Raw genomic sequence first — 27,645 nt, 5'->3', positions numbered from 1 at the left:
AGCAGAGCTGAAGGTAGAAATGAGATTAACCATGAGGATCAACATGCTATCGCCCAAGGCCACAGCCTTACTATCCACAGAGAGATTAAACTAAGTAAGCCCATATAAGAAATATATAGTTGTGAACTCTAATAGGCTGACCACACCGTGTGCGAGCTTTGCAAAATACATTTAGAAATCTATGTTATTCAATTATTGCACCCAAACTGCTTGCGCGCGTCTACGTTGCCAAGGGCTAAAATAGAAATCAGTTCTAATTCTGACGTAGATCGTGCTGCAAATCCTGCCTCTCCCATCTCCTCATCGGTTTATAAAAGCAGGTACCCACGTGCCATCTCCTCATTGGTTATACCCACGTGGGTGACTGAAAGACGAACGAGGTCAGTGCACCTAATTTATGAAAGTTGCCCATCGCAATATAAAGTCAAGAGAAGAAAAAGCCTGGAAGGAAGATAGATTATTAGAAACGATTCGGTTGACCGTTTTATGTGTGGATTAATTGGTGGAGTAGAGGACCTTGTGCATTTCAGGTAAAATAACACCTCAATGTTTATATCCCAGGACAATTTAGCCAACAAGTGCAAAGCTAGCTAAGTAAATTGCCATAAATGTTTAATGCTTTTCGACCTGTCCCCAAATTAATATAATTGGTTCAGAGTTTGTTTTGATATTTTAACCAGCGTGTCATGATCGCGTTTGGTGTGGGGGGACAAAATACATTTATGCACGATGTCGCAGGATGGCTCACACACGCAGCTGGTTTGGGTTCCGTGTAAGGATGAATAAAGCATATTCCATTAAAAGTATAAATTTAAACTCACAAATTTGAGCAGCAAGGTGTTTTCCCGTAACGCCCCGATGCAGCCAGCGAATCCCAGGATGAACATGACTCCTCCCACTACGATGAACAGCCACACAGGGTCGAAGCCTCCCAGGTCTGTTATGGACGCCATGTTGGACAGCACCCCCTGGAGGACCAAGGTGTTATTACAGATATATAGACAAAAAGACCACAGAGCGCATAAGACTAAAAAAGTAAGAAGAAATGTAGGTGACATTTATGTTAGAAAGCAGTGTTGCGCAACCTCATCTTTGGCGTGATATAAAAAGCCAATACAACAACACACCTTACTGTGAGAGAATCTAGACCTTCCCTTCCGGGACAATAAACACAGAGGAACAGGCAGCCCCCTTCCCCCTGCTTCCCCTAACACACTACCTCCCCTAACACCCTGTTCATTTTACGACTGTTTGTGTCTTTTTGGTCACGTCTCCTTCCCTCCTTCTATGCTGTGTGCACCTTCCCACTCTCATACACCAAGCCCCTCCCCCTGACACTCACAACAAAGGAGATAGATAACTTCTTCTGACAACATTCAGTTTAAACTCACCATTTGCATTTGAGGTTTGATTCAACATAAAATGGTTCATATGGACACCGAAACTTAGAGACATTATTTGACTGTCTCAGCCTCCAGTATTTATGCAGAAATAGTTTATGTGTCGAGGGGCTAGGGTCAGTTGGTTATATCTGGAGTATCTCTCCTGTCTTATCCTGTGTCCTGTGTGAATCTCTTTCTTTCTCTCTCTCGGAGGACCTGAGCCCTAGGACCATGCCTCAGGATTACCTGGCCAGATGACGCCTTGCTGTCCTTGCTGAACCTGACCTGTTCACCAGACGTGCTACCTGTCCCAGACCTGCTGTTTTCAACTCTCTATCTCTACCGCTCCTGCTGTCGGATATGAAAAGCCAACTGACATTTACTCCTGAGGTGCTGACCTGTTGCACCCTCGACATTCACTGTGATTATTATTATTTGACCCTGCTGGTCATCTATGAACATTTGAACATCTTGGCCATGTTCTGTTATAATCTCACCCGGGACAGCCAGAAGAGGACTGGCCACCCCTCAGAGCCTGGTTCCTCTCTAGGTTTCTTCCTAGGTTCCGGCCTTTCTAGGGAGTTTTTCCTAGCCATCGTGCTTCTACACCTGCAGCTGATGTAAGAAGGGCATTATAAATACATTTGATTGATTGATTGATTGGTTAACCCTTTTTATGTCTCAACTCCCCAAATTTAGAAAAGACCCTACTAAGACGGGATGAAAATTCATGCTCAGTTTCTGTCACGGTACCACGTACGCATTATAGCTAGACTGCTACATGCTAGCTGTCTAGTCTGTGTTTCATAAAATGTGCAACGAGCATAAAAAAAAATCAATAATTTGTATAAGGAATTCGCTTCTCATTTCAATTCTGAGAAATAAGCATTATCTTATCCAGGTAGGCCACTGGATTTCAACATCTAAAACTAAATGAACAGGCCGTGTTGTTCAAACAGTTGGAGACGGACAGGAGGGTGTATTCATAACGGTTCAACTGTTCCATCTTGTTATCAATCCAAGTAGAAGTTGGTCGTTATTAGTTGATGTGCGTTGTACATGGCTCTGGTTAAATGTGTAACAAAAAAGGGCATTTTCAGAGGCAGACCTAAAAGCCAAATGAGTGACTATTGCAAATAAGCACGTTAAACTGTTTAAAAAAATAATAATTATAAAATAATTACATTATTAGTGGGCCTTCTGGTTGAAGGCTTATATTTATCCTAGGTATAATTTTACAAAGCCCTGGATTCATTAGATTATTGCTGACTGTTTTAAATGCGGTGTATTGACCTTTGATTGTGCAACAAAGCTTATTTAGACATTTTTTTAAAAACATGTTTTAACCTTTATTTAACTAGGCAAGTCAGTTAAGAACAAATTATTATTTACAATGACGGCCTATATAGAGAGGGAGCGAGAGAGATGAAGAGAGAGAAGCAGACAGAAAGACAGACAAAGACAGCGGTAGAGAGACAGAGAGAGAAGCAGACAGAGAAAAGCAAAGAGACAGAGAGAGAAGCAGACAGAGAAAAGCAAAGAGACAGAGAGAGAAGCAGACAGAGAGAGAAGCAGACAGAGAGAGAAGCAGACAGAGAGAGAAGCAGACAGAGAGAGAAGCAGACAGAGAGAGGGAGACAGGGGTAGAGAGAAGCAGACAGAGAGAGAGAAACCGTGAATCCACAATGTCCACAATCCACAACCCAGACTGACATTAAAATATGTAATCTAATATATGTTATCAGCCGTCTATGTTAGACAGACGCTGTCCTAGATACAAAGACATAAATAATAAGTCTGATGGTAACAGCTGCCTCTCAAATTAATTTATAATGTAAAGCATATGGTTTCTCATCGTGGCTGTGATGGTGGTCTTGGTTGTTGTGAGATGCACACAATGACAATTCCCCATTATTAAGGCCATTTTTAAAAAGTAAATGTAATTGGGATGTAAATGTGATTTTTTGTGTTTAGCCACCCGTAGCTAACATGGTTCTTTATTACAGAGGGAGGTTGAGGTAAAGGCAGAGTGCTTGGCTGTGGATCTCAAACGCTGAGTTACACAAGCAGCCCAATTCTGATTCCTCTTTCGACCAATAAGATCAGGTCTTTGGCAAATAATTGGGCATAAATATCCAAATTGGGCTGCCTGTGTAAACGCAGCCTTAGACCGGTAAAGACGTGTGCTGTAGGAGACAGAGCAATACATTTACAGGGATATACACAGCTCTCGATAGTATACCACTACAGACTAGAGATGGGCATGGTGAAGTAAATAGCCAGATATCTGAACAGACACTAGCATTCGATTAGGTGACCTGACTCAGTTTTTTTTTTTCTTGTTTTTTTGGGGGGCTTTAAAAAAATAATAAAATACTTTGTCTAAATTCAATTATCCTTATGACATTTTTACCTACATGGATATATTATGACATTTCAAATTCTTAACTTAATAAAAACAATAAAAGAAATCAGTCAACTGAACTAAATTCATTAGGGCCTAATCTATGGGTTTCACATGACTGGGAATACAGAAATGCATCTGTTGGTCACAGATACCTTTAAAAAACAAAGAGTTAAGGGCATGGATATCCAAAAACCAGTCAGTACCTGGTGTGACCATCATTTGACTCATGCAGCGTGACAAATCAAATCAAATTCCTCTGACACCCATCCAGAGGTCCTGGATGGCAGAAAGCTTGGCAACAGTGATGTACTGGGCCGTATGCACTACCCTCTGTAGTGCCTTGCGGTCGGAAGCCGAGCAGTTGCCAAAACAGGCAGTGATGCGACCAGTCAGGATGCTCTCGATGGTGCAGCTATAGAACCTTTTTGATGATCTGAGGAGCCATGTCAAATCTTTTCAGTCTCCTGAGGGGGAATAGGTGCCCTCTTCACGACTGTCTTGGTGTGCTTGGACCATGTTAGTTTGTTGGATGTTGTGGACACATCTCCTTCGTATACAGTTTAATTTTACATAAACATTTTGGGGGGGGTATCAGGCTGTTGATTGTGGTCTTTGGAATGGTGTCCCACTCCTCTTCAATGGCTGTGCGAAGCTGCTGGATATTGGCGGGAACTAGAACATCCCTCCAGGCTACCCTGACACCAGTATGTATTTATCCCTCCAGGCTACCCTGACACCAGTATGTATTTATCCCTCCAGGCTACCCTGACACCAGTATGTATTTATCCCTCCAGGCTACCCTGACACCAGTATGTATTTATCCCTCCAGGCTACCCTGACGTCAGTATGTATTTATCCCTCCAGGCTACCCTGACACCAGTATGTATTTATCCCTCCAGGCTACCCTGACACCAGTATGTATTTATCCCTCCAGGCTACCCTGACGTCAGTATGTATTTATCCCTCCAGGCTACCCTGACACCAGTATGTATTTATCCCTCCAGGCTACCCTGACACCAGTATGTATTTATCCCTCCAGGCTACCCTGACACCAGTATGTATTTATCCCTCCAGGCTACCCTGACACCAGTATGTATTTATCCCTCCAGGCTACCCTGACACCAGTATGTATTTATCCCTCCAGGCTACCCTGACACCAGTATGTATTTATCCCTCCAGGCTACCCTGACACCAGTATGTATTTATCCCTCCAGGCTACCCTGACACCAGTATGTATTTATCCCTCCAGGCTACCCTGACACCAGTATGTATTTATCCCTCCAGGCTACCCTGACATCAGTATGTATTTATCCCTCCAGGCTACCCTGACGTCAGTATGTATTTATCCCTCCAGGCTACCCTGACATCAGTATGTATTTATCCCTCCAGGCTACCCTGACGTCAGTATGTATTTATCCCTCCAGGCTACCCTGACGTCAGTATGTATTTATCCCTCCAGGCTACCCTGACGTCAGTATGTATTTATCCCTCCAGGCTACCCTGACATCAGTATGTATTTATCCCTCCAGGCTACCCTGACGTCAGTATGTATTTATCCCTCCAGGCTACCCTGACGTCAGTATGTATTTATCCCTCCAGGCTACCCTGACATCAGTATGTATTTATCCCTCCAGGCTACCCTGCCATCAGTATGTATTAATCCCTCCAGGCTACCCTGACATCAGTATGTATTTCTCCCCCCAGGCTACCCTGACATCAGTATGTATTTCTCCCCCCAGGCTACCCTGACATCAGTATGCTATTTCTCCCACTTCAAATAGAAATCACCTGCAAAATATTCAACAGAAAAGCTTATTGTAACAGAATCAGTTCTATCATGGTGAAAAATCAGACTTCTCTTTTTGCTGTTGCTGTTAGCCAAACTACTGGAGAAAAGCATCATGTTCGCTGTTTATTGTTGTTGTTGTTGTTGTTTAGAATTTCGACGATCTGGAAAATCCCCAAAACAATGTCATGATAACATTTGAATAGTAATGCTTTTCTTACCTTCTCGGCCCATGCCCACAGCCCTATGCCCAGGAAGCCTGCTCCTAGTAACTGTGGAATAAAACACACAAACAGAAGGTCACATGAACACTACTCATACTCTCTCAAAGTACATATAGTGTGTGTATATATACATCTACACAAAGTACATATAGTGTGGCATTGTGTTGTGTGACAAAACTGCACATTTTAGAGTGGCAACCCCAGCACAAGGTGCACCTGTGTAATGATCATGCTGTTTAATCAGCTTCTTGATATGCCACACCTGTCAGGTGGATGGATTATCTTGGCAAAGGAGAAACGCTTACTTACTATATATTATATACACAAAGTACACTGACTGTACAGACATATAGTCTTAATGCTGGACTAGAGGACATAGTGAGCCCTGTGCGTGAATGTAGGGCTGTCTGTCTTGGCCTAGTTTCAAATGATGACAGTTGGAAGAAAGTGGTTTCTTCACACAGCTTGTGTAGGTCAGAAAGTCCGTTTACTAAACGCTGAGAGTCTCTGGAATATAATATATGCAGGGTTACCATAGTAGCCCGTAGCTGGAGAGGCCTCATTGGCATAAAGATCATACAATGACTAGCCATAAATATTACAGGATTAATCGAAGGGTAATTCCACTTAAAATGTATGCCAAAGTAAAATAATTCATTTGAACTCTATGAACAAGGGACTACTTTTAAACATTAATTGAACATTGTACAAAAACACGTGTACTGGAAGAACTGTGCAGATGCTAAATGTGGTAACAGATTTTCCGGTTAAATCTCCATCAGTTTTGTTATGTGACTACGTTTTCCAACAACTCGTACAAATATCTGCTCCGAATTAAGATTCAAAGATGTCTGCAGAAAGAGTGTCAGCTATGACATCTTGAGTTTGAAAAAAATATATATCATTTTGGTTATTGAACTACTTACTGTAAGTGAAGTGGATTTACACCGAGGTAACAGAATTTCATGATCTGTACTATACAGAAATGCATAATTATGGATATGTTTGTTATTCTCTTCCTGGTGGTGTATCCGACAATAGGTAGCAGACACAAAAATACAGTGTGTCCTCGCATCACTGTATAATTATTGTAGGCCTGCATTGACACGCACAAGGGACTTTCCAATCATCCGGTCGTGAGATGCGTTTGAGATAAAATCAAGCACATTTGTTGATATTCATTGGTAGTTAGTGAGTCATTTTTTGGTAAGCAAAACAAATCCTGGATAAGTCATGGTGTGTGAGTCACCTCCGTGTGTAGGGCTGTGGCGGTCACAAAATTAGGTCAGCCGGTGATTGTCAAGCAAGTAACTGTCGGTCTCATGGTAATCGACAGTTAATTAACAAACAAATGTAGTATCTCCTGTTTTCAACACACAGCCTACCAGCCACTGACGCAGACCTTTCGAACATCTACATTTTAAAAAGTCTAATAAATCCATGTAATATGGCCTACAATCTTCACAATAAATCCATGTAGTATAGTCTACACCTTCAATATAAAACCATGTAATATAGTCTACACCTTCAATATAAAACCATGTAATATAGCCTACACCTTCAATATAAAACCATGTAATATAGCCTACACCTTCAATATAAAACCATGTAATATAGTCTACAACCTTCAATATAAAACCATGTAATATAGCCTACAACCTTCACAATAAATCCATGATTTATTTTAGACAGGTCTAAAGAAACATGATATGAAGAAAATGTAGTCTATTTCAGAAGAACAGAATCACATACTTGTGAGTTGTCTTTATGTCCTAAATGTGGCCAAACCAAATGGCTGTGGGCTACACGAGTTCATTTAGCTGACATGAATACAACTGAACAAAGCTGAATACAATAGAAAGGCTATTTTCTCCAAAGCATTTGAGGGAGTCCGCACATGCGGCTATTGTGTGTTGAGCGGTTAACAAAGAAATCGGTACTCCTACAGTTGAAGTCGGAAGTTTACATACACTTAGGTTGGAGTCATTAAAACTAATTTTTCAACCACTCCACAAATTTCTTGTTAACAAATTATAGTTTTGGCAAGTCGGTTAGGACATCTACTTTGTGCATGACACAAGTAGTATTTCCAACAATTGTTTACAGACAGATTATTTCACTTATAAATCACTGCATCACAATTCCAGTGGGTCAGAAGTTTACATAAAGTAAGTTGACTGTGTCTTTAAACAGCTTGGAAAATTCCAGAAAATGATGTCATGGCTTTAGAAGCTTCTGATAGGCTAATTGACATCATTTGAGTCAATTGGAGGTGTATCTGTGGATGTATTTTAAGGCCTACCTTCAAACTCAGTGTCTCTTTGCTTGACATCATGGGGAAATCTAAAGAAATCAGCCAAGACTTCAGAAACAAAATGTAGACCTCCACAAGTCAGGTACAAAATATCTATATCCAGAAGTAAAACGAGTCCTATATCGACATCACCTGAATTGGCGCTCAGCAAAGAAGAAGCCACTGCTCCAAAACCGCCATAAAAAAGCCAGACTACAGTTTGCAACTGCACATGGGGACAAAGATGATACTTTTTGGAGAAATGTCCTCTGGTCTGATGAAACAAAAATAGAACTGTTTGGCCATAATGACCATCGTTATGTTTGGAGGAAAAAGGGGGAGGCTTGCAAGCCGAAGAACACCATCCCAACCGTGAAGCTCGGGGGTGGCAGCATCATGTTGTGGGGGTGCTTTCTTGCAGAAGAGACTGGTGCACTTCACAAAATAGATGGCATCATGAGGGAGGAAAATTATGTGGATATACTGAAGCAACATCTCAAGACATCAGTCAGGAAGTTAAAGCTTGGTCGCAAAAGTGTCTTCCAATTGGACAATGACCCCAAGCATACTTCCAAAGTTGTGGCAAAATGGCTTAAGGACAACAAAGTCAAGGTATTGGAGTGGCCATCACAAAGCCCTGACCTCAATCCTATAGAACATTTGTGGTCAGAAATGAAAAAGTGTCTGCGAGCAAGGAGGCCTACAAACCTGACTCAGTTACACCAGCTCTGTCAGGAGGAATGGGCCAAAATGCACCCAACTTATTGTGAGAAGCTTGTGGAAGGCTACCTGAAATGTTTGACCCAAGTTAAACAATTTAAAGACTGTATGTAAACTTCTGACCCACTGGGAATGTGATGAAAGAAATAAAAGCTTAAATAAATCACTCTATTATTATAATTATTACTAAAAACTGAGTTTAAATGTATTTGGCTAAGGTGTATGTAAACTTCCAACTTCAACTGTATATGCTAAATTTAGAGTTATTAATGTAACTTTAGTTTTTCTACAAACTTTGGGCTATATGTTTTGATTTTTAATACATTGTAAGGCTGCATGATGCGACTCTAATGATGATTTGAAAAAAGTTGCTTGAAAGGCATGAGCTCTGCTTAGTTTTTTTGAGCAAGCAGGCTGTACACACCACATCAGTCTCTCATTCACAATTTGACAAGCACTTGTTAAGGTCCATCATTTCATGGCCGCATCCCCTTTTGTGAGGCCGTAGTGCACCCTAAAATAACCCATGCCTTTTGCGGCCAGCGGCCTTTGACCCAGAGAGCTGCGTTGTGCCCTTCTCCCTCTATATCACCTCTCACTTATATGGCTCTCCATCACGGGATGGGGTCTTTCTCACAGGCTACAAGTGAAGACAGACACATCGGGGACACAACTGCCCGCGTCCTTATCCAATTCCAAGGTGCATATTGAAGATTTTGGAACAACTGTCCACATTTACTTTTTTATATGTCATCTGTGAACTTAAATAGTGAATGGAGGACGCTTTCCTGTGGTTCATGTTCATGCCAGCCAGGTAGGCTATACTCCCGTTGTAAATATAAGCAATGTGCTTAATATTAGGAAGTTGAGAAATAAAAATACTAGGCCTAGCCTATAGAAAGCTTATGGGCCCATCCTCTTTTTAGTAGAGGCCATCACTCTGTTTTTTTTGTGCAATTGCAAACCCTCTAGAAATGTTGCGCAGCATGAGCTCTCATGAAGTGTTTGATGACATGTGTCAGAATGTCGGAAACATCAACTTGCTTGAACATGCTGTAGGTCACGTAACTGTTTTGTGGTCTTCACCGGACAGAAGTTGTTCTCTGATTTTGTGATGAAACAAAAGGTGTGGTTGAATTTATTCTGCCACTGTGTCTTCCTATTGTCTCGGCCTTTAGGCCTATATATCACGGTCGCAAGGCATATGAATCAACAGGTTATAAAGCAGACAAGGCAATTATCACAACACATAGGTTCAAATATGGCTTCTTTTTTTTCTGGCTTCCCCAGAGATTTGCATCTGGCTCCTATGAAATTCACATGTTGGTGTTCATGGGTCCTTTTACATGGAAATGACCCTAAGCATGTTGTTATTGAGAGCCTTTTGGAGGCCTAGATCTGTTGTTGCCACATCACCTTTTCAATCAGCAACATATCACCATCACCTTATCATCATCACCTTTTCAATCAGCAACATATCACCTTATCATCACCATCCTTTCAATCAGCAACATATCATCATCACCCTTTCAATCAGCAACATATCCCCATCACCATATCATCATCACCTTTTCTCAGCAACATATCACCATCACCATATCATCATCACCCTTTCAATCAGCAACATATCCCCATCACCATATCATCACCCTTTCAATCAGCAACATATCATCATCACCTTTTCAATCAGCAACATATCATCATCACCCTTTCAATCAGCAACATATCACCATCACCATATCATCATCACCCTTTCAAATCAGCAACATATCACCATCACCCTTTCAATCAGCAACATATCACCATCACCATATCATCATCACCCTTTCAAATCAGCAACATATCACCATCACCATATCATCATCACCTTTTCAATCAGCAACATATCATCATCACCTTTTCAATCAGCAACATATCACCATCACCATATCAATCAGCAACATATCACCATCACCATATCAATCAGCAACATATCACCATCACCATATCATCATCACCCTTTCAATCAGCAACATATCACCATCACCATATCATCATCACCCTTTCAAATCAGCAACATATCATCATCACCCTTTCAATCAGCAACATATCCCCATCACCATATCATCATCACCCTTTCAAATCAGCAACATATCATCATCACCCTTTCAATCAGCAACATATCACCATCACCATATCATCATCACCCTTTCAATCAGCAACATATCACCATCACCATATCATCATCACCCTTTCAAATCAGCAACATATCATCATCACCTTTTCAATCAGCAACATATCACCATCACCATATCATCATCATCCTTTCAATCAGCAACATATCACCATCACCCTTTCAATCACACACAGGCAGACAGACAGGGAAAGGATGGGGGAGGGACGGAATGTTTTATTCAGGATGCCCCTGGGACCTGGCTGTGACTGGGGAGTACAACAGAGAGTCCAGGTAAGGTATGAGTTGGAGATCAGTGGCGGTCAGGGCCGTTTAAGATGAGGGAGGACAATTATAATGGTTTCATGAACATGACCTTATTTCTATTACAGCATATTGGATGACTGTCCATTCACCTGGTTCAATGTAACAAAAATACGTTTAGGTTACTACATGACTCTCTAATGTTCCCTGTCTCCATCATGAGGTTGATACAACCTGGACTATGAATGAAAGTTTACAACGCAAGTGCACACAGGTCGAGAGACATTTCAGTAACCAAGGTAACAGACATTGACATATTCAATATTGCCTTGCACACTCTTGCCTGCATCTAGCTGACATAGGGTGTATTCATGAGTCCAACAGTTGCAAACAAGAGTTTATATTGGATACATTCATGTATGTTTATCTCATTTTGTTCTGTTTGCTTCCGTTTAAGAAACGTTTTTTTTTCCAACAGAATTGGCGGAATGAATACACCCCTGATCACACACAAACACATTTCACTTTTATAGCAGCCACATAACAGCGAGATCCCTTTGATTGTTGTATTCTTTCTCACATCTACGTGCTCTCCTCCTCTCTTCTTCGCTTGTGGACTTCAGTGCGCAACACATCAGCTTTCTGTGACCAGGCGGAAAAAAATATTTCCAAACCAAAACTTCATATCATAACCGCTACACACAGCCTACATCGTTGTCACCCTATTTACGTCATAGGTCACCATAGCTACTAGAACTACACGTTAGAAAAACTCGCTACCATCATGCAGTACATGTAGCAAGCAGTTTAGCAGTTACACCGGTAGGCCACGGTGGCAATAAATTAATAAAATGAAAAGCGTAACTTGACTTGGAAGAGTTCCAGTGTTGTGCTGGATAGCCATAGCCAGCTAGCTAACATAGCATCCCTCTGTTTGAGCAGGGTGTTTCAGTAGGCTAAACTAACTAGCTGCATTCGCTAGCTAAGTGAAAGTAAAAAAACATTTTTAAAATGATAATAATATATAGCTCTCGCTCTCTAGCTCCTTCGTTTTTTAAGAAATGAATTTGTTCAAAACTGTTCAATTAATGTCTTCTCTCTCTCTCTTTGAGTCAATTACTCACCACATTCAATGCACTGCAGTGCTAGCTAGCTGTAGTTTATGATTTCAGTACTAGATTCATTCACTGATCCTTTGATTGGGTGGACAACATGTCAGTTCGTGCAGCAAGAGCTCTGATAGGTTGGAGGAAGTCCTCTGGAAGTTGTCGTAATTGTAAGTCTATGGAAGGGGGTGAGAACCATGAGCCTCCTAGGTTTTGTAATGAAGTCAACGTACCCAGAGGAGGACGGAAGCTAGCTGTCCTCCGGCTACACCATCGTGCTACTCTACAGAGTGCTGTTGAGGCTACTGTAGACCTTCATTGCACATGAATCTATTTAGTAACGTTTTATTTTAAAAGGATAACTTTTTAAATGTTTCAATATTTTCATTTTTATGAAATTCACAGAAGAGGATGGTCCTCCACTTCCTCCTCTGAGGAGCCTCCACTGTTAGAGATCAGAGGTTAGTGTAATCCCATTAAATTAATCCAGGGGGATTAGAGAGATAGAGATGCTCAACTGCTGTCTCCCTCTGCCTGCCTGCCCCCCCCCCCCGGGGTGTATGTATCGTAATCACACTGCGGCTAGGGATTCCATCCTATCTCCATGTGGACAGTAGGATTACAGGCACTTGGGGAGAAGCCCTCCTTTAATCCACGTGATCCTGTTAACCTCAGAGAGTGAGAGTGTGCGTTAATCTCAGCTAGCCCAACCTTAAACAGAGCCTACACAGCTCAGCGCTTTAGATAAAGCTAGGCGATGGTCTATACTACACACTTTCATCAACGGATGAAATGATGGACCTCTCATTCATTGGCGAAATACTCTGCTGATAATATGACACTGATCGCTTGGCTGTGGTAAAAAAAAGATTCACACATTCCCAATTAATTTCATCACATCTGATACGGTCTAATCAATGTAGGGCCGATCAAATGATGTGTTATCTGCGGTGCAACAAAACCACACAACTACCTTTCCCAGGGACTAGCCTATATTAAGATATTAACAGAGTTGTATAATGTTATAGTGGAGACCTGATATTAACAGTTGTATAATGTTACAGTGGAGACCTGATATTAACAGAGTTGTATAATGTTACAGTGGAGACCTGATATTAACAGAGTTGTATAATTTTACAGTGGAGACCTGATATTAACAGAGTTGTATAATGTTACAGTGGAGACCTGATATTAACAGAGTTGTATAATGTTACAGTGGAGACCTGATATTAACAGAGTTGTATAATGTTACAGTGGAGACCTGATATTAACAGTTGTATAATGTTATAGTGGAGACCTGATATTAACAGAGTTGTATAATGTTACAGTGGAGACCTGATATTAACAGAGTTGTATGTTACAGTGGAGACCTGATATTAACAGTTGTATAATGTTATAGTGGAGACCTGATATTAACAGTTGTATAATGTTACAGTGGAGACCTGATATTAACAGTTGTATAATGTTATAGTGGAGACCTGATATTAACAGTTGTATAATGTTATAGTGGAGACCTGATATTAACAGTTGTATAATGTTATAGTGGAGACCTGATATTAACAGTTGTATAATGTTACAGTGGAGACCTGATATTAACAGAGTTGTATAATGTTACAGTGGAGACCTGATATTAACAGAGTTGTATAATGTTACAGTGGAGACCTGATATTAACAGAGTTGTATAATGTTACAGTGGAGACCTGATATTAACAGAGTTGTATAATGTTACAGTGGAGACCTGATATTAACAGAGTTGTATAATGTTACAGTGGAGACCTGATATTAACAGTTGTATAATGTTATAGTGGAGACCTGATATTAACAGAGTTGTATAATGTTACAGTGGAGACCTGATATTAACAGAGTTGTATGTTACAGTGGAGACCTGATATTAACAGTTGTATAATGTTATAGTGGAGACCTGAAATTAACAGAGTTGTATAATGTTATAGTGGAGACCTGATATTAACAGAGTTGTATAATGTTATAGTGGAGACCTGATATTAACAGAGTTGTATAATGTTATAGTGGAGACCTGATAATAACAGAGTTGGTTAATGTTATAGTGGAGACCTGATATTAACAGAGTTGTATGTTATAGTAGAGACCTGATATTAACAGAGTTGGTTAATGTTACAGTGGAGACCTGATATTAACAGTTGTATAATGTTATAGTGGAGACCTGATATTAACAGAGTTGTATAATGTTATAGTGGAGACCTGATATTAACAGTTGTATAATGTTATAGTGGAGACCTGATATTAACAGAGTTGTATAATGTTATAGTGGAGACCTGATATTAACAGAGTTGTATAATGTTATAGTGGAGACCTGATATTAACAGAGTTGTATAATGTTATAGTGGAGACCTGATATTAACAGAGTTGTATAATGTTATAGTGGAGACCTGATATTAACAGAGTTGTATCATGTTATAGTGGAGACCTGATATTAACAGAGTTGTATAATGTTATAGTGGAGACCTGATATTAACAGAGTTGTATCATGTTATAGTGGAGACCTGATATTAACAGAGTTGTATAATGTTACAGTGGAGACCTGATATTAACAGAGTTGTATCATGTTATAGTGGAGACCTGATATTAACAGAGTTGTATAATGTTACAGTGGAGACCTGATATTAACAGAGTTGTATAATGTTACAGTGGAGACCTGATATTAACAGAGTTGTATCATGTTACAGTGGAGACCTGATATTAACAGAGTTGGTTAATGTTATAGTGGAGACCTGATATTAACAGAGTTGTATAATGTTATAGTGGAGACCTGATATTAACAGAGTTGTATAATGTTATAGTGGAGACCTGATAATAACAGAGTTGGTTAATGTTATAGTGGAGACCTGATATTAACAGAGTTGTATGTTATAGTAGAGACCTGATATTAACAGAGTTGGTTAATGTTACAGTGGAGACCTGATATTAACAGTTGTATAATGTTATAGTGGAGACCTGATATTAACAGAGTTGGTTAATGTTATAGTGGAGACCTGATATTAACAGAGTTGTATCATGTTACAGTGGAGACCTGATATTAACAGAGTTGTATAATGTTATAGTGGAGACCTGATATTAACAGAGTTGGTTAATGTTATAGTGGAGACCTGATATTAACAGAGTTGTATCATGTTACAGTGGAGACCTGATATTAACAGAGTTGTATAATGTTATAGTGGAGACCTGATATTAACAGAGTTGTATAATGTTATAGTGGAGACCTGATAATAACAGAGTTGGTTAATGTTACAGTGGAGACCTGATATTAACAGAGTTGTATAATGTTATAGTGGAGACCTGATATTAACAGAGTTGTATGTTACAGTGGAGACCTGATATTAACAGAGTTGTATAATGTTATAGTGGAGACCTGATATTAACAGAGTTGGTTAATGTTACAGTGGAGACCTGATATTAACAGTTGTATAATGTTATAGTGGAGACCTGATATTAACAGAGTTGTATGTTACAGTGGAGACCTGATATTAACAGAGTTGTATAATGTTATAGTGGAGACCTGATATTAACAGAGTTGGTTAATGTTATAGTGGAGACCTGATATTAACAGAGTTGTATGTTATAGTAGAGACCTGATATTAACAGAGTTGTATAATGTTATAGTGGAGACCTGATATTAACAGAGTTGTATGTTATAGTAGAGACCTGATATTAACAGAGTTGGTTAATGTTACAGTGGAGACCTGATATTAACAGTTGTATAATGTTATAGTGGAGACCTGATATTAACAGAGTTGTATAATGTTATAGTGGAGACCTGATATTAACAGTTGTATAATGTTATAGTGGAGACCTGATATTAACAGAGTTGTATAATGTTACAGTGGAGACCTGATATTAACAGAGTTGTATAATGTTACAGTGGAGACCTGATATTAACAGAGGTGTATAATGTTATAGTGGAGACCTGATATTAACAGAGTTGTATGTCATAGTGGAGACCTGATATTACCAGAGTTGTATGTTATAGTGGAGACCTGATATTAACAGAGTTGTCTAATGTTATAGTGGAGACCTGATATTAACAGATGTGATCCCTCCAGAGGAGTTCCAATCTATGAGGTAGCGAGGGGTAGTGTAAACAGAGGAAGAGTCGGCTTTTCAAGTTGCCAAAAATCTAAATTATATATTTAAGTTGTACAGGAGTTAAAGGGGAAGTCCGTGGAATAAAATGTGGAAAATACTGGAGATAAATAAAACATTTATTTTTTTAAATAAGGTGAGGAGCTGCATGCATATTTTTCTGACCGTTTAGAACAATTTATTTTATTTTTTATTTTTTTTCCCTTTATTTAACCAGGTAGGCAAGTTGAGAACACGTTCTCATTTACAATTGCGACCTGGCCAAGATAAAGCAAAGCAGTTCGACACATACAACAACACAGAGTTACACATGGAGTAAAACAAACATACAGTCAATAATACAGTAGAAAAATAAATCTATATACAATGTGAGCAAATGAGGTGAGATAAGGGAGGTAAAGGCAAAAAAAGGCCATGGTGGCGAAGTAAATACAATATAGCAAGTAAAACACTGGAATGGTAGATTTGCAGGGGAAGAATGTGCAAAGTAGAAATAGAAATAATGGGGTGCAAAGGAGCAAAATAAATAAATAAATACAGTAGGGGGAGAGGTTGTTTGGGCTAAATTATAGATGGGCTATGTACAGGTGCAGTAATCTGTGAGCTGCTCTGACAGCTGGTGCTTAAAGCTAGTGAGGGAGATAAGTGTTTCCAGTTTCAGAGATGTTTGTAGTTCGTTCCAGTCATTGGCAGCAGAGAACTGGAAGGAGAGGCGGCCAAAGGAAGAATTGGTTTTGGGGGTGACCAGAGAGATATACCTGCTGGAGCGCGTGCTACAGGTGGGTGCTGCTATGGTGACCAGCGAGCTGAGATAAGGGGGGACTTTACCTAGCAGGGTCTTGTAGATGACCTGGAGCCAGTGTGTTTGGCGACGAGTATGAAGCGAGGGCCAACCAACGAGAGCGTACAGGTCACAGTGGTGGGTAGTATATGGGGCTTTGGTGACAAAACGGATGGCACTGTGATAGACTGCATCCAATTTATTGAGTAGGGTTTTGGAGGCTATTTTGTAAATGACATCACCGAAGTCGAGGATTGGTAGGATGGTCAGTTTTACAAGGGTATGTTTGGCAGCATGAGGGAAGGATGCTTTGTTGCGGAATAGGAAGCCAATTCTAGATTTAACTTTGGATTGGAGATGTTTGATGTGAGTCTGGAAGGAGAGTTTAGTCTAACCAAACACCTAGGTATTTGTAGTTGTCCACATATTCTAAGTCAGAAGCGTCCAGAGTAGTGATGTTGGACAGGCGGGCAGGTACAGGCAGCGATCGGTTGAAGAGCATGCATTTAGTTTTACTTGTATTTAAGAGCAAATGGAGGCCACGGAAGGAGAGTTGTATGGCATTGAAGCTCGCCTGGAGGGTAGTTAACACAGTGTCCAAAGAAGGGCCAGAAGTATACAGAATGGTGTCGTCTGCGTAGAGGTGGATCAGAGACTCACCAGCAGCAAGAGCGACATCATTGATGTATACAGGGAAGAGAGTCGGTCCAAGAATTGAACCCTGTGGCACCCACATAGAGACTGCCAGAGGCCCGGACAACAGACCCTCCAATTTGACACACTGAACTCTGTCGGAGAAGCACCAATTTGTAAGTCGCTCTGGATAAGAGCGTCTGCTAAATGACTTAAATGTAATGTAAATGTAAGTAGTTGGTGAACCAGGCGAGGCAATCATTTGAGAAACCAAGGCTGTCGAGTCTGCCGATGAGGATGTGGTGATTGACAGAGTCGAAAGCCTTGGCCAGGTCAATGAATACGGCTGCACAGTATTGTTTCTTATCGATGGCAGTTAAGATATCGTTTAGGACCTTGAGCGTGGCTGAGGTGTACCCATGACCAGCTCTGAAACCAGATTGCATAGCGGAAAAGGTACGGTGGGATTCGAAATGGATGGTAATCTGTTTGTTGACTTGGCTTTCGAAGACCTTAGAAAGGCAGGTTAGGATAGATATAGGTCTGTAGCAGTTAGGGTCAAGAGTGTCCCCCCCTTTGAAGAGGGGGATGACCGCAGCTGCTTTCCAATCTTTGGGAATCTCAGACGACACGAAAGAGAGGTTGAAAAGGCTGGTAATAGGGGTGGCAACAATTTCAGCAGATAGTTTTAGAAAGAAAGGGTCCAGATTATCTAGCCCGGCTGATTTGTAGGGGTCCAGATTTTGCAGCTCTTTCAGAACATCAGCTGACTGGATTTGGGAGAAGGAGAAATGGGGAAGGCTTGGGCGAGTAGCTGTGGGGGCAGCATTGTAAGAACTGAAATGTGTCAGTTTAACATCTCAACAGTTGATTTTTATATCAATTATTGATTCTAATGAGCAGAGTGTGCTGTAGAATTGAAATAAGCTGAGGGAAATGAGGTATAAAGATGCAGGGTTATGGTAAGGAGGAAGAGGAGGAGTGCATGTGGATCGTATCTGGATGAAGAACCGTGGTAGGAGTCGTGGGACACAGCGTCTCAGGGAAAAACACATCAACACCCTCCATCCTTTGTTCTTCTTACTCTGTGTGTCTGTGTGTGTGTGTCTGTCTGTCTGTGTGTCTGTGTGTGTGTCTGTGTCTGTGTGTGTGTGTGTGTACGTTCATGAGCGTGAAACAACCCCGACACACAATGCCTCTGCTCAGTACAATAGGGTAGAAGGCATTGAAAAGAGGGTGGGGGCCAGTGGAGGCTGGTGTTATGGTCTCTAAGGGTTTTCAATATCGTCAACACCCTAACACTGCAACCACTAGAACAGCTGTAACCTAATAGTTTGCTTGTTCCCCCAGGAATGGTCTAACAACTAATCAAGACCTTTTTTGTGAAGGGAATAAACCACACACACACACACAGTTTAGTGAACACAGATTTAGCCCAAGAGAAGGTAGTTGCTTTCATGGAGCACTGCATTCAATTGTGAGGATGACCACAATGTATTTTCCTCAAGGGCCAAAAGCTATTGTTTTTTTTCTTCTTAAAAGATGTGATCCATTTCATAAAATGAAAGAGAGCTGGCTGGTATTGAGGAGAGGGCAGCCTGGTATTGAGGAGAGAGCTGTGAGGAGAGAGCTGGCTGGTATTGAGGAGAGAGCTGGCTGGTATTGAGGAGAGAGCTGGCTGGTATTGAGGAGAGAGCTGGCTGGTATTGAGGAGAGAGCTGGCTGGTATTGAGGAGAGAGCTGGCTGGTATTGAGGAGAGAGCTGGCTGGTATTGAGGAGAGAGCTGGCTGGTATTGAGGAGAGAGCTGGCTGGTATTGAGGAGAGGGTTGGCTGGTATTGAGGAGAGGGTTGGCTGGTATTGAGGAGAGGGTTGGCTGGTATTGAGGAGAGGGTTGGCTGGTATTGAGGAGAGGGTTGGCTGGTATTGAGGAGAGGGTAGGCTGGTATTGAGGAGAGGGTAGGCTGGTATTGAGGAGAGGGTAGGCTGGTATTGAGGAGAGAGCTGGCTGGTATTGACGAGAGAGCTGGCTGGTATTGACGAGAGAGCTGGCTGGTATTGACGAGAGAGCTGGCTGGTATTGAGGAGAGAGCTGGCTGGTATTGAGGAGAGGGTTGGCTGGTATTGAGGAGAGGGTTGGCTGGTATTGAGGAGAGGGTTGGCTGGTATTGAGGAGAGGGTTGGCTGGTATTGAGGAGGGCTGGCTGGTATTGAGGAGAGGGTTAGCTGGTATTGAGGAGAGAGCTGGCTGGTATTGAGGAGGGCTGGCTGGTATTGAGGAGGGCTGGCTGGTATTGAGGAGAAAGCTGTGAGGAGAGAGCTGTGAGGAGAGAGATGGCTGGTATTGAGGAGAGGGTTGGCTGGTATTGAGGAGAGGGTTGGCTGGTATTGAGGAGAGAGCTGGCTGGTATTGAGGAGGGCTGGCTGGTATTGAGTAGGGCTGGCTGGTATTGAGGAGAGAGCTGGCTGGTATTGAGGAGAGGGCAGGCTGGTATTGAGGAGAGGGCAGGCTGGTATTGAGGAGGGCTGGCTGGTATTGAGGAGGGCTGGCTGGTATTGAGGAGGGCTGGCTGGTATTGAGGAGAGGGCTGGCTGGTATTGAGGAGAGGGCTGGCTGGTATTGAGGAGAGAGCTGGCTGGTATTGAGGAGAGAGCTGGCTGGTATTGAGGAGAGAGCTGGCTGGTATTGAGGAGAGAGCTGGCTGGTATTGAGGAGAGAGCTGGCTGGTATTGAGGAGAGGGCTGGCTGGTATTGAGGAAAAAGCTGTGAGGAGAGAGCTGTGAGGAGAGAGATGGCTGGTATTGAGGAGAGGGTTGGCTGGTATTGAGGAGAGGGTTGGCTGGTATTGAGGAGAGAGCTGGCTGGTATTGAGGAGGGCTGGCTGGTATTGAGTAGGGCTGGCTGGTATTGAGGAGAGAGCTGGCTGGTATTGAGGAGAGGGCAGGCTGGTATTGAGGAGGGCTGGCTGGTATTGAGGAGGGCTGGCTGGTATTGAGGAGAGGGCTGGCTGGTATTGAGGAGAGGGCTGGCTGGTATTGAGGAGAGGGCTGGCTGGTATTGAGGAGAGAGCTGGCTGGTATTGAGGAGAGAGCTGGCTGGTATTGAGGAGAGAGCTGGCTGGTATTGAGGAGAGAGCTGGCTGGTATTGAGGAGAGGGCTGGCTGGTATTGAGGAGAAAGCTGTGAGGAGAGAGCTGTAAGGAGAGAGCTGGCTGGTATTGAGGAGAGGGTTGGCTGGTATTGAGGAGAGAGCTGGCTGGTATTGAGGAGAGAGCTGGCTGGTATAGAGGAGAGGGCTGGCTGGTATTGAGGAGAGGGTTGGCTGGTATTGGAGAGGGTTGGCTGGTATTATTGAGGAGAGGGCTGGCTGGTATTGAGGAGAGGGCTGGCTGGTATTGAGGAGAGGGCTGGCTGGTATTGAGGAGAGAGCTGGCTGGTATTGAGGAGAGAGCTGGCTGGTATTGAGGAGAGAGCTGGCTGGTATTGAGGAGAGAGCTGGCTGGTATTGAGGAGAGAGCTGGCTGGTATTGAGGAGAGAGCTGGCTGGTATTGAGGAGAGAGCTGGCTGGTATTGAGGAGAGAGCTGGCTGGTATTGAGGAGAGAGCTGGCTGGTATTGAGGAGAGAGCTGGCTGGTATTGAGGAGAGGGTTGGCTGGTATTGAGGAGAGGGCTGGCTGGTATTGAAGAGGGCTGGCTGGTATTGAAGAGGGCTGGCTGGTATTGAAGAGGGCTGGCTGGTATTGAAGAGGGCTGGCTGGTATTGAGGAGAGGGTTGGCTGGTATTGAGGAGGGCTGGCTGGTATTGAAGAGGGCTGGCTGGTATTGAAGAGGGCTGGCTGGTATTGAAGAGGGCTGGCTGGTATTGAGGAGAGGGTTGGCTGGTATTGAGGAGGGCTGGCTGGTATTGAGGAGGGCTGGCTGGTATTGAAGAGGGCTGGCTGGTATTGAAGAGGGCTGGCTGGTATTGAGGAGAGAGCTGGCTGGTATTATTGAGAAGAGGGCTGGCTGGTATTGAGGAGGGCTGGATGGTATTGAGGAGAGGGCTGGCTGGTATTATTGAGGAGAGGGCTGGCTGGTATTGAGGAGAGGGCTGGCTGGTATTGAGGAGGGCTGGCTGGTATTGAGGAGGGCTGGCTGGTATTGAGGAGGGCTGGCTGGTATTGAGGAGGGCTGGCTGGTATTGAGGAGGGCTGGCTGGTATTGAGGAGGGCTGGCTGGTATTGAGGAGGGCTGGCTGGTATTGAGGAGGGCTGGCTGGTATTGAGGAGGGCTGGCTGGTATTGAGGAGGGCTGGCTGGTATTGAGGAGGGCTGGCTGGTATTGAGGAGGGCTGGCTGGTATTGAGGAGGGCTGGCTGGTATTGAGGAGGGCTGGCTGGTATTGAGGAGGGCTGGCTGGTATTGAGGAGGGCTGGCTGGTATTGAGGAGGGCTGGCTGGTATTGAGGAGGGCTGGCTGGTATTGAGGAGGGCTGGCTGGTATTGAGGAGGGCTGGCTGGTATTGAGGAGAGGGTTGGCTGGTATTGAGGAGAGGGTTGGCTGGTATTGAGGAGAGGGTTGGCTGGTATTGAGGAGAGGGTTGGCTGGTATTGAGGAGAGGGTTGGCTGGTATTGAGGAGAGGGTTGGCTGGTATTGAGGAGAGGGTTGGCTGGTATTGAGGAGAGGGTTGGCTGGTATTGAGGAGAGGGTTGGCTGGTATTGAGGAGAGGGTTGGCTGGTATTGAGGAGAGGGTTGGCTGGTATTGAGGAGAGGGTTGGCTGGTATTGAGGAGGGGGTTGGCTGGTATTGAGGAGAGGGTTGGCTGGTATTGAGGAGAGGGTTGGCTGGTATTGAGGAGAGGGTTGGCTGGTATTGAGGAGAGGGTTGGCTGGTATTGAGGAGAGGGTTGGCTGGTATTGAGGAGAGGGTTGGCTGGTATTGAGGAGAGGGTTGGCTGGTATTGAGGAGAGGGTTGGCTGGTATTGAGGAGAGGGTTGGCTGGTATTGAGGAGAGGGTTGGCTGGTATTGAGGAGAGGGTTGGCTGGTATTGAGGAGAGGGTTGGCTGGTATTGAGGAGAGGGTTGGCTGGTATTGAGGAGAGGGTTGGCTGGTATTGAGGAGAGGGCTGGCTGGTATTGAGGAGAGGGCTGGCTGGTATTGAGGAGAGGGCTGGCTGGTATTGAGGAGGGCTGGCTGGTATTGAGGAGAGGGTTGGCTGGTATTGAGGAGAGGGCTGGCTGGTATTGAGGAGAGGGCTGGCTGGTATTGAGGAGAGGGCTGGCTGGTATTGAGGAGAGGGCTGGCTGGTATTGAGGAGAGGGCTGGCTGGTATTGAGGAGAGGGCTGGCTGGTATTGAGGAGAGGGCTGGCTGGTATTGAGGAGGGCTGGCTGGTATTGAGGAGGGCTGGCTGGTATTGAGGAGGGCTGGCTGGTATTGAGGAGGGCTGGCTGGTATTGAGGAGGGCTGGCTGGTATTGAGGAGGGCTGGCTGGTATTGAGGAGGGCTGGCTGGTATTGAGGAGGGCTGGCTGGTATTGAGCAGGGCTGGCTGGTATTGAGGAGGGCTGGCTGGTATTGAGGAGAGAGCTGGCTGGTATTGAGGAGAGAGCTGGCTGGTATTGAGGAGAGAGCTGGCTGGTATTGAGGAGAGGGCAGGCTGGTATTGAGGAGGGCAGGCTGGTATTGAGGAGGGCAGGCTGGTATTGAGGAGAGGGCAGGCTGGTATTGAGGAGGGCAGGCTGGTATTGAGGAGGGCAGGCTGGTATTGAGGAGAGAGCTGGCTGGTATTGAGGAGAGAGCTGGCTGGTATTGAGGAGAGGGCAGGCTGGTATTGAGGAGGGCAGGCTGGTATTGAGGAAGGCTGGCTGGTATTGAGGAGAGGGCAGGCTGGTATTGAGGAGGGCAGGCTGGTATTGAGGAGGGCAGGCTGGTATTGAGGAGAGAGCTGGCTGGTATTGAGGAGAGGGCAGGCTGGTATTGAGGAGAGGGCAGGCTGGAAGGAGGTGACACAGAGAGGGAGGAGAGGAGTAAAGAATGGAGGGGAAGGGGACTGTTGTTTTAACAGTTGCACTTATCAGACAGACAGGGGAAGGGTGTGGGAATGTGTTAGCCTGTCCAGCACAGCAGTGTAACCCTACGGTTTAGGCCATTGGATAAACTCAGTTTAGGGTGTCTGTGATTGTAAGATTGCAAACTAGCACTACATACAATAGACTAGCGTCCTGTACAGGAGGTAGGCTCCTGACATATGGGCCATTGTGGCTCAGACAAGGCTACTTAAGCAATAAGGCTTGATATCCTGGGAATTATTATGTGAAAAACTCCAGACTAAGGGCTGTTCTAATGTCCGGGGGCGATCCCAAGGAGAGGAAACAGCTCTTAGGGAAGGTGTTTTTCTCAATCATTCCTGAGATCGAGGGCTTTATTGCTTTTATAAAACAGTTGCCAACATGTTAAAAAAAAGATCAATGACATGTTCTATTAAAAACATTAAGTAAATCTGTTTTATTTCATCCATCCATCATACAAAATAGTCTGTGGAAAAAGCCAGTCGTTAGTTATAAGATTCTGAAGTTACTAGCAAAATGGGCAGGTCGTTCCTTCTATCCATTCTATTTGCAATGATTGCTATGCTAAACAAATCCTTGGTATCAAGCTATGCAAGCTAGCTACTTCTCATTCGCTAGCTAGCTAACTAAAGCTAACACACAATCACACCAAGCAGCCGAAAGGACAACAAACGATGTGCACTTTCGTTTCATTACCTTTGTGTTTCTATTGCCATTTCTCTGGACATATCCATTGTAATGATCCTGATAAATGTTTTTTCCTTAAATCAGAGAAGCTGTCTGCGTCTTCACACTCATATTTACACTGTGGAAAACGGCAACAACCTCCAAATGTGGCAAATAGAATGCAAGTCTAGTAGCAAGCTGAGATGAAGTATATAAATTGACTGGCTGGGATGTGGGACATTGTTAAATCTAATGGAACAGGTATTACCCAGAAAGTGTAGGGGCACCAGGTGGCCTAGTGGTTAGAGTGTTGGACTAGTAACCTGAAGGTTGCAAGATCGAATCCCAGAGCTGACAAGGTAAAAATCTGTCGTTCTGCCGCTGAACAAGGCCACTGTTGCTAGGCCGTCAATGAAAATAAGAATTTGTTCTTAACTGACTTGCCTAGTTAAATTAAGTTTTTTTTTTTTTTTTTAAATCAACCAATCAGCATTCTGGATCCAAACAGGTTTTATAATTACTACTTAGGTCTGCAACATACATTAACCCTGTCCCTAACTAGTAGCCTATCAGCTCCTTGTGTGTGATAATGACAGTGTTGCTGCACTGACTCAGTGGCTACCATGTACTGTACACTAGTTCACTCTAAGCCATGCTATAAGAGGTGTGTATGGGCAGAGTAGGTTAGCTCAGAGTGAGAGTAGCTATTATATGGAGGTTAACAGTCAAGGATAGGTCAGGGACAGTTAGCTACACACATATATATATAACAACCCACACGCTCCAAACCTTCATCAATAATATGGGGAGCCCACTCACCCACAGAATAATGTATTACCTACTGTTGTTGGCATTCTGTTGTCCCACATGAACACATTAGGGCTGTTGGGAACCACACAAGACTCCACACACACACACAAATATTGCACAATTGAGTCAAATAAAAAGCAGATGGGCGATGGATAATCAAACAACTGTTTTATAAAGCTACAGAGGAAATGGAAATATTGACAGTTTCAAATCACTCAATGTTGGGATGCATACGTCAGGAACTAACTTACTGTACAGTATTTTAGGATTGTTCATTAAATAATATCTGAACGTAGTTTGGAGGAACGGCGCTGGAGTAATAACTTGAACTACTTAGCTAAGTTAAAGTTGACCTTCTCTTTCGGGCAGCACTAGAAAAACTCATGTTTAGAATAAATGCATGCAGGTGTGAGATACAAATGTAAGTTACTTACCCAGAATATGATGTTAAATCCAAACAAGAAGTATTTGACACAGCAGCTCACTTCGACTCCTTTAAAAAGCTGGTGTTTTCGACTGCTAACGTTATTCATCCTGTAAACGTCGAGGCTAGCTAGCTACAGTAACAATGTAGCGCCACTGGTTAGTTAGCTTGTTTGCTAACCTACAATCACGGTAGTGACAAACCAGCTACTATTTCTGTAGCACACAGGCTACCTAACTCCATAAAACAACTTGAAACAATCAGCCAGCCAGCCAAATCACAAACACATCGCCATCTAGCTATAATGTTAGCTTCCTGGCTAACAACAGATCCAGAAACACTTTGGATGTGTACAAATAATATACAGTCATCTGCGGTTCAATGTATACTCCCCCTAACTAATCAGATAGTTGAAAGATAAATCCAATTAAAGGTTGTCTTGTTGATACGTTCTCGATGTCTCCCGTTCATAGCGTTTGACTGTTTTTCCATTCCACCTTTCTTGTTAACAACAAACCCCGCTGTCATTTGCACTGAGCTGAGGAAAGCCATCGTGATAAATGAATGGGAGATGTCTTTCTCAAGAGCGACCTCTACTGGAACTCTTTGCTAACAACACGGCCGGTGTGCTTCTTCCTGCCGCAGTGCACAGACCAAACAGAACCACGGTGAGGGATGAATATACTCTGTGAAAACTATTTAGGTATTTGAATAACATAAATAAATACTTACCAGGTAAGAGGGAACGAAAATTCTTGCATTTGTTATTTGACAGTTTAAAGTGTGACTTTTTTTGTGACATGCAAACCTTGTACAACGACTAAACTAAAACTAACATGGATCAAATTAAGCAATACAGCAATAAGACAACAATTGACAACATTAAATTTAGGGGATAGATTGTGCTGTGCTGTATCAATGTGCTGTAGATGTATCAGTGATGGTCTGGCTAACACCTAACTCACAAAGTCCTCCTGGCTTAAGTCTGGTATGGCCCTTTGACGCTGTCAGCACAATGCATCCATAATGAAGGGGCCTGTGATTTTACTGGTTGGCTCTCTGTGTCTTTTCTCAGTCAAACACCCACAGTCACACACAGGTCAAACACCCACACCCACAGTCACACACAGGTCAAACACCCACACGCACAGTCACACACAGCCACCGAGCGAGCGCCTCACCGTTCCATTACAATGGTTGGATTTTCAAATCCAAAACAACACCAAGTCTTAACCAATGAGGGGGAGAGAAAAAAATGGAGAGAACCAATCAAACACCGTTCCTCAATTTCTGAGCGAATATTGCTTTAACGAACGGCCTCCTTTCCAGACCATTGTGTCACCGCTCTGCCTGTGCTGTGAGTTACGTGTGTTGTGTCAGCCAGGCTATATCCGTGATTCCTGACCTGTCCTTATCTACTAAAGCAAATGATCTGCTTTTCATAGACAAGTATTCTTAGCGTGGTCGTTAATATATAAACATAATCTTTTCCCGCATAGGTATTTCATTTGGAACAATAACGATATTTTGTATAGAAACAAGTCTTTATTTTTTAAAGAACTGGTTAAATTATCATATCCTGATGGTGAGTCAACTTTTTAACGCAGAAGGATTGTTACTCAACGATGAGGATTTTTTATCTCGTTACAATATCCCTGTTACACATAGAGAGTTGTCCATAGTCTTTGATGCTATTCCATCTGGAAGTCTCATGTTGTTTAGAGGTGGAACCAGACCTCACCTCTTGACCTACCCTCGCTTAATCCAGGTGACTCTCCAATAGGAACAATGTGTTTCCCTCAGAACAACAGACCTATACGTGCTTTA

General features: G+C 43.1%; 1 protein-coding gene across 1 annotated transcript in view; it reads right to left on the bottom strand.

The window, feature by feature from the left end:
* LOC129858519 (tetraspanin-17-like) overlaps positions 1-26,402 on the bottom strand; it is a 57,709-nt gene extending 31,307 nt beyond the window's left edge. The window contains exons 1-3 of the mRNA XM_055927824.1: positions 25,829-26,402; positions 5,797-5,847; positions 822-968 (exon numbers count right to left, since the gene is read on the bottom strand). Coding sequence (XP_055783799.1) covers positions 822-968; positions 5,797-5,847; positions 25,829-25,927 — 297 coding nt within the window. The 5' untranslated portion in view covers positions 25,928-26,402. The remainder of the gene's footprint in view (positions 1-821; positions 969-5,796; positions 5,848-25,828) is intronic.
* Between the last annotated feature and the right edge of the window lie 1,243 nt (positions 26,403-27,645).

Source organism: Salvelinus fontinalis, chromosome 6 (genome assembly GCF_029448725.1).
Source record: "Salvelinus fontinalis isolate EN_2023a chromosome 6, ASM2944872v1, whole genome shotgun sequence".
NCBI lineage: Eukaryota > Metazoa > Chordata > Actinopteri > Salmoniformes > Salmonidae > Salvelinus > Salvelinus fontinalis.
This window is presented reverse-complemented; position numbering and strand designations above follow the sequence as displayed.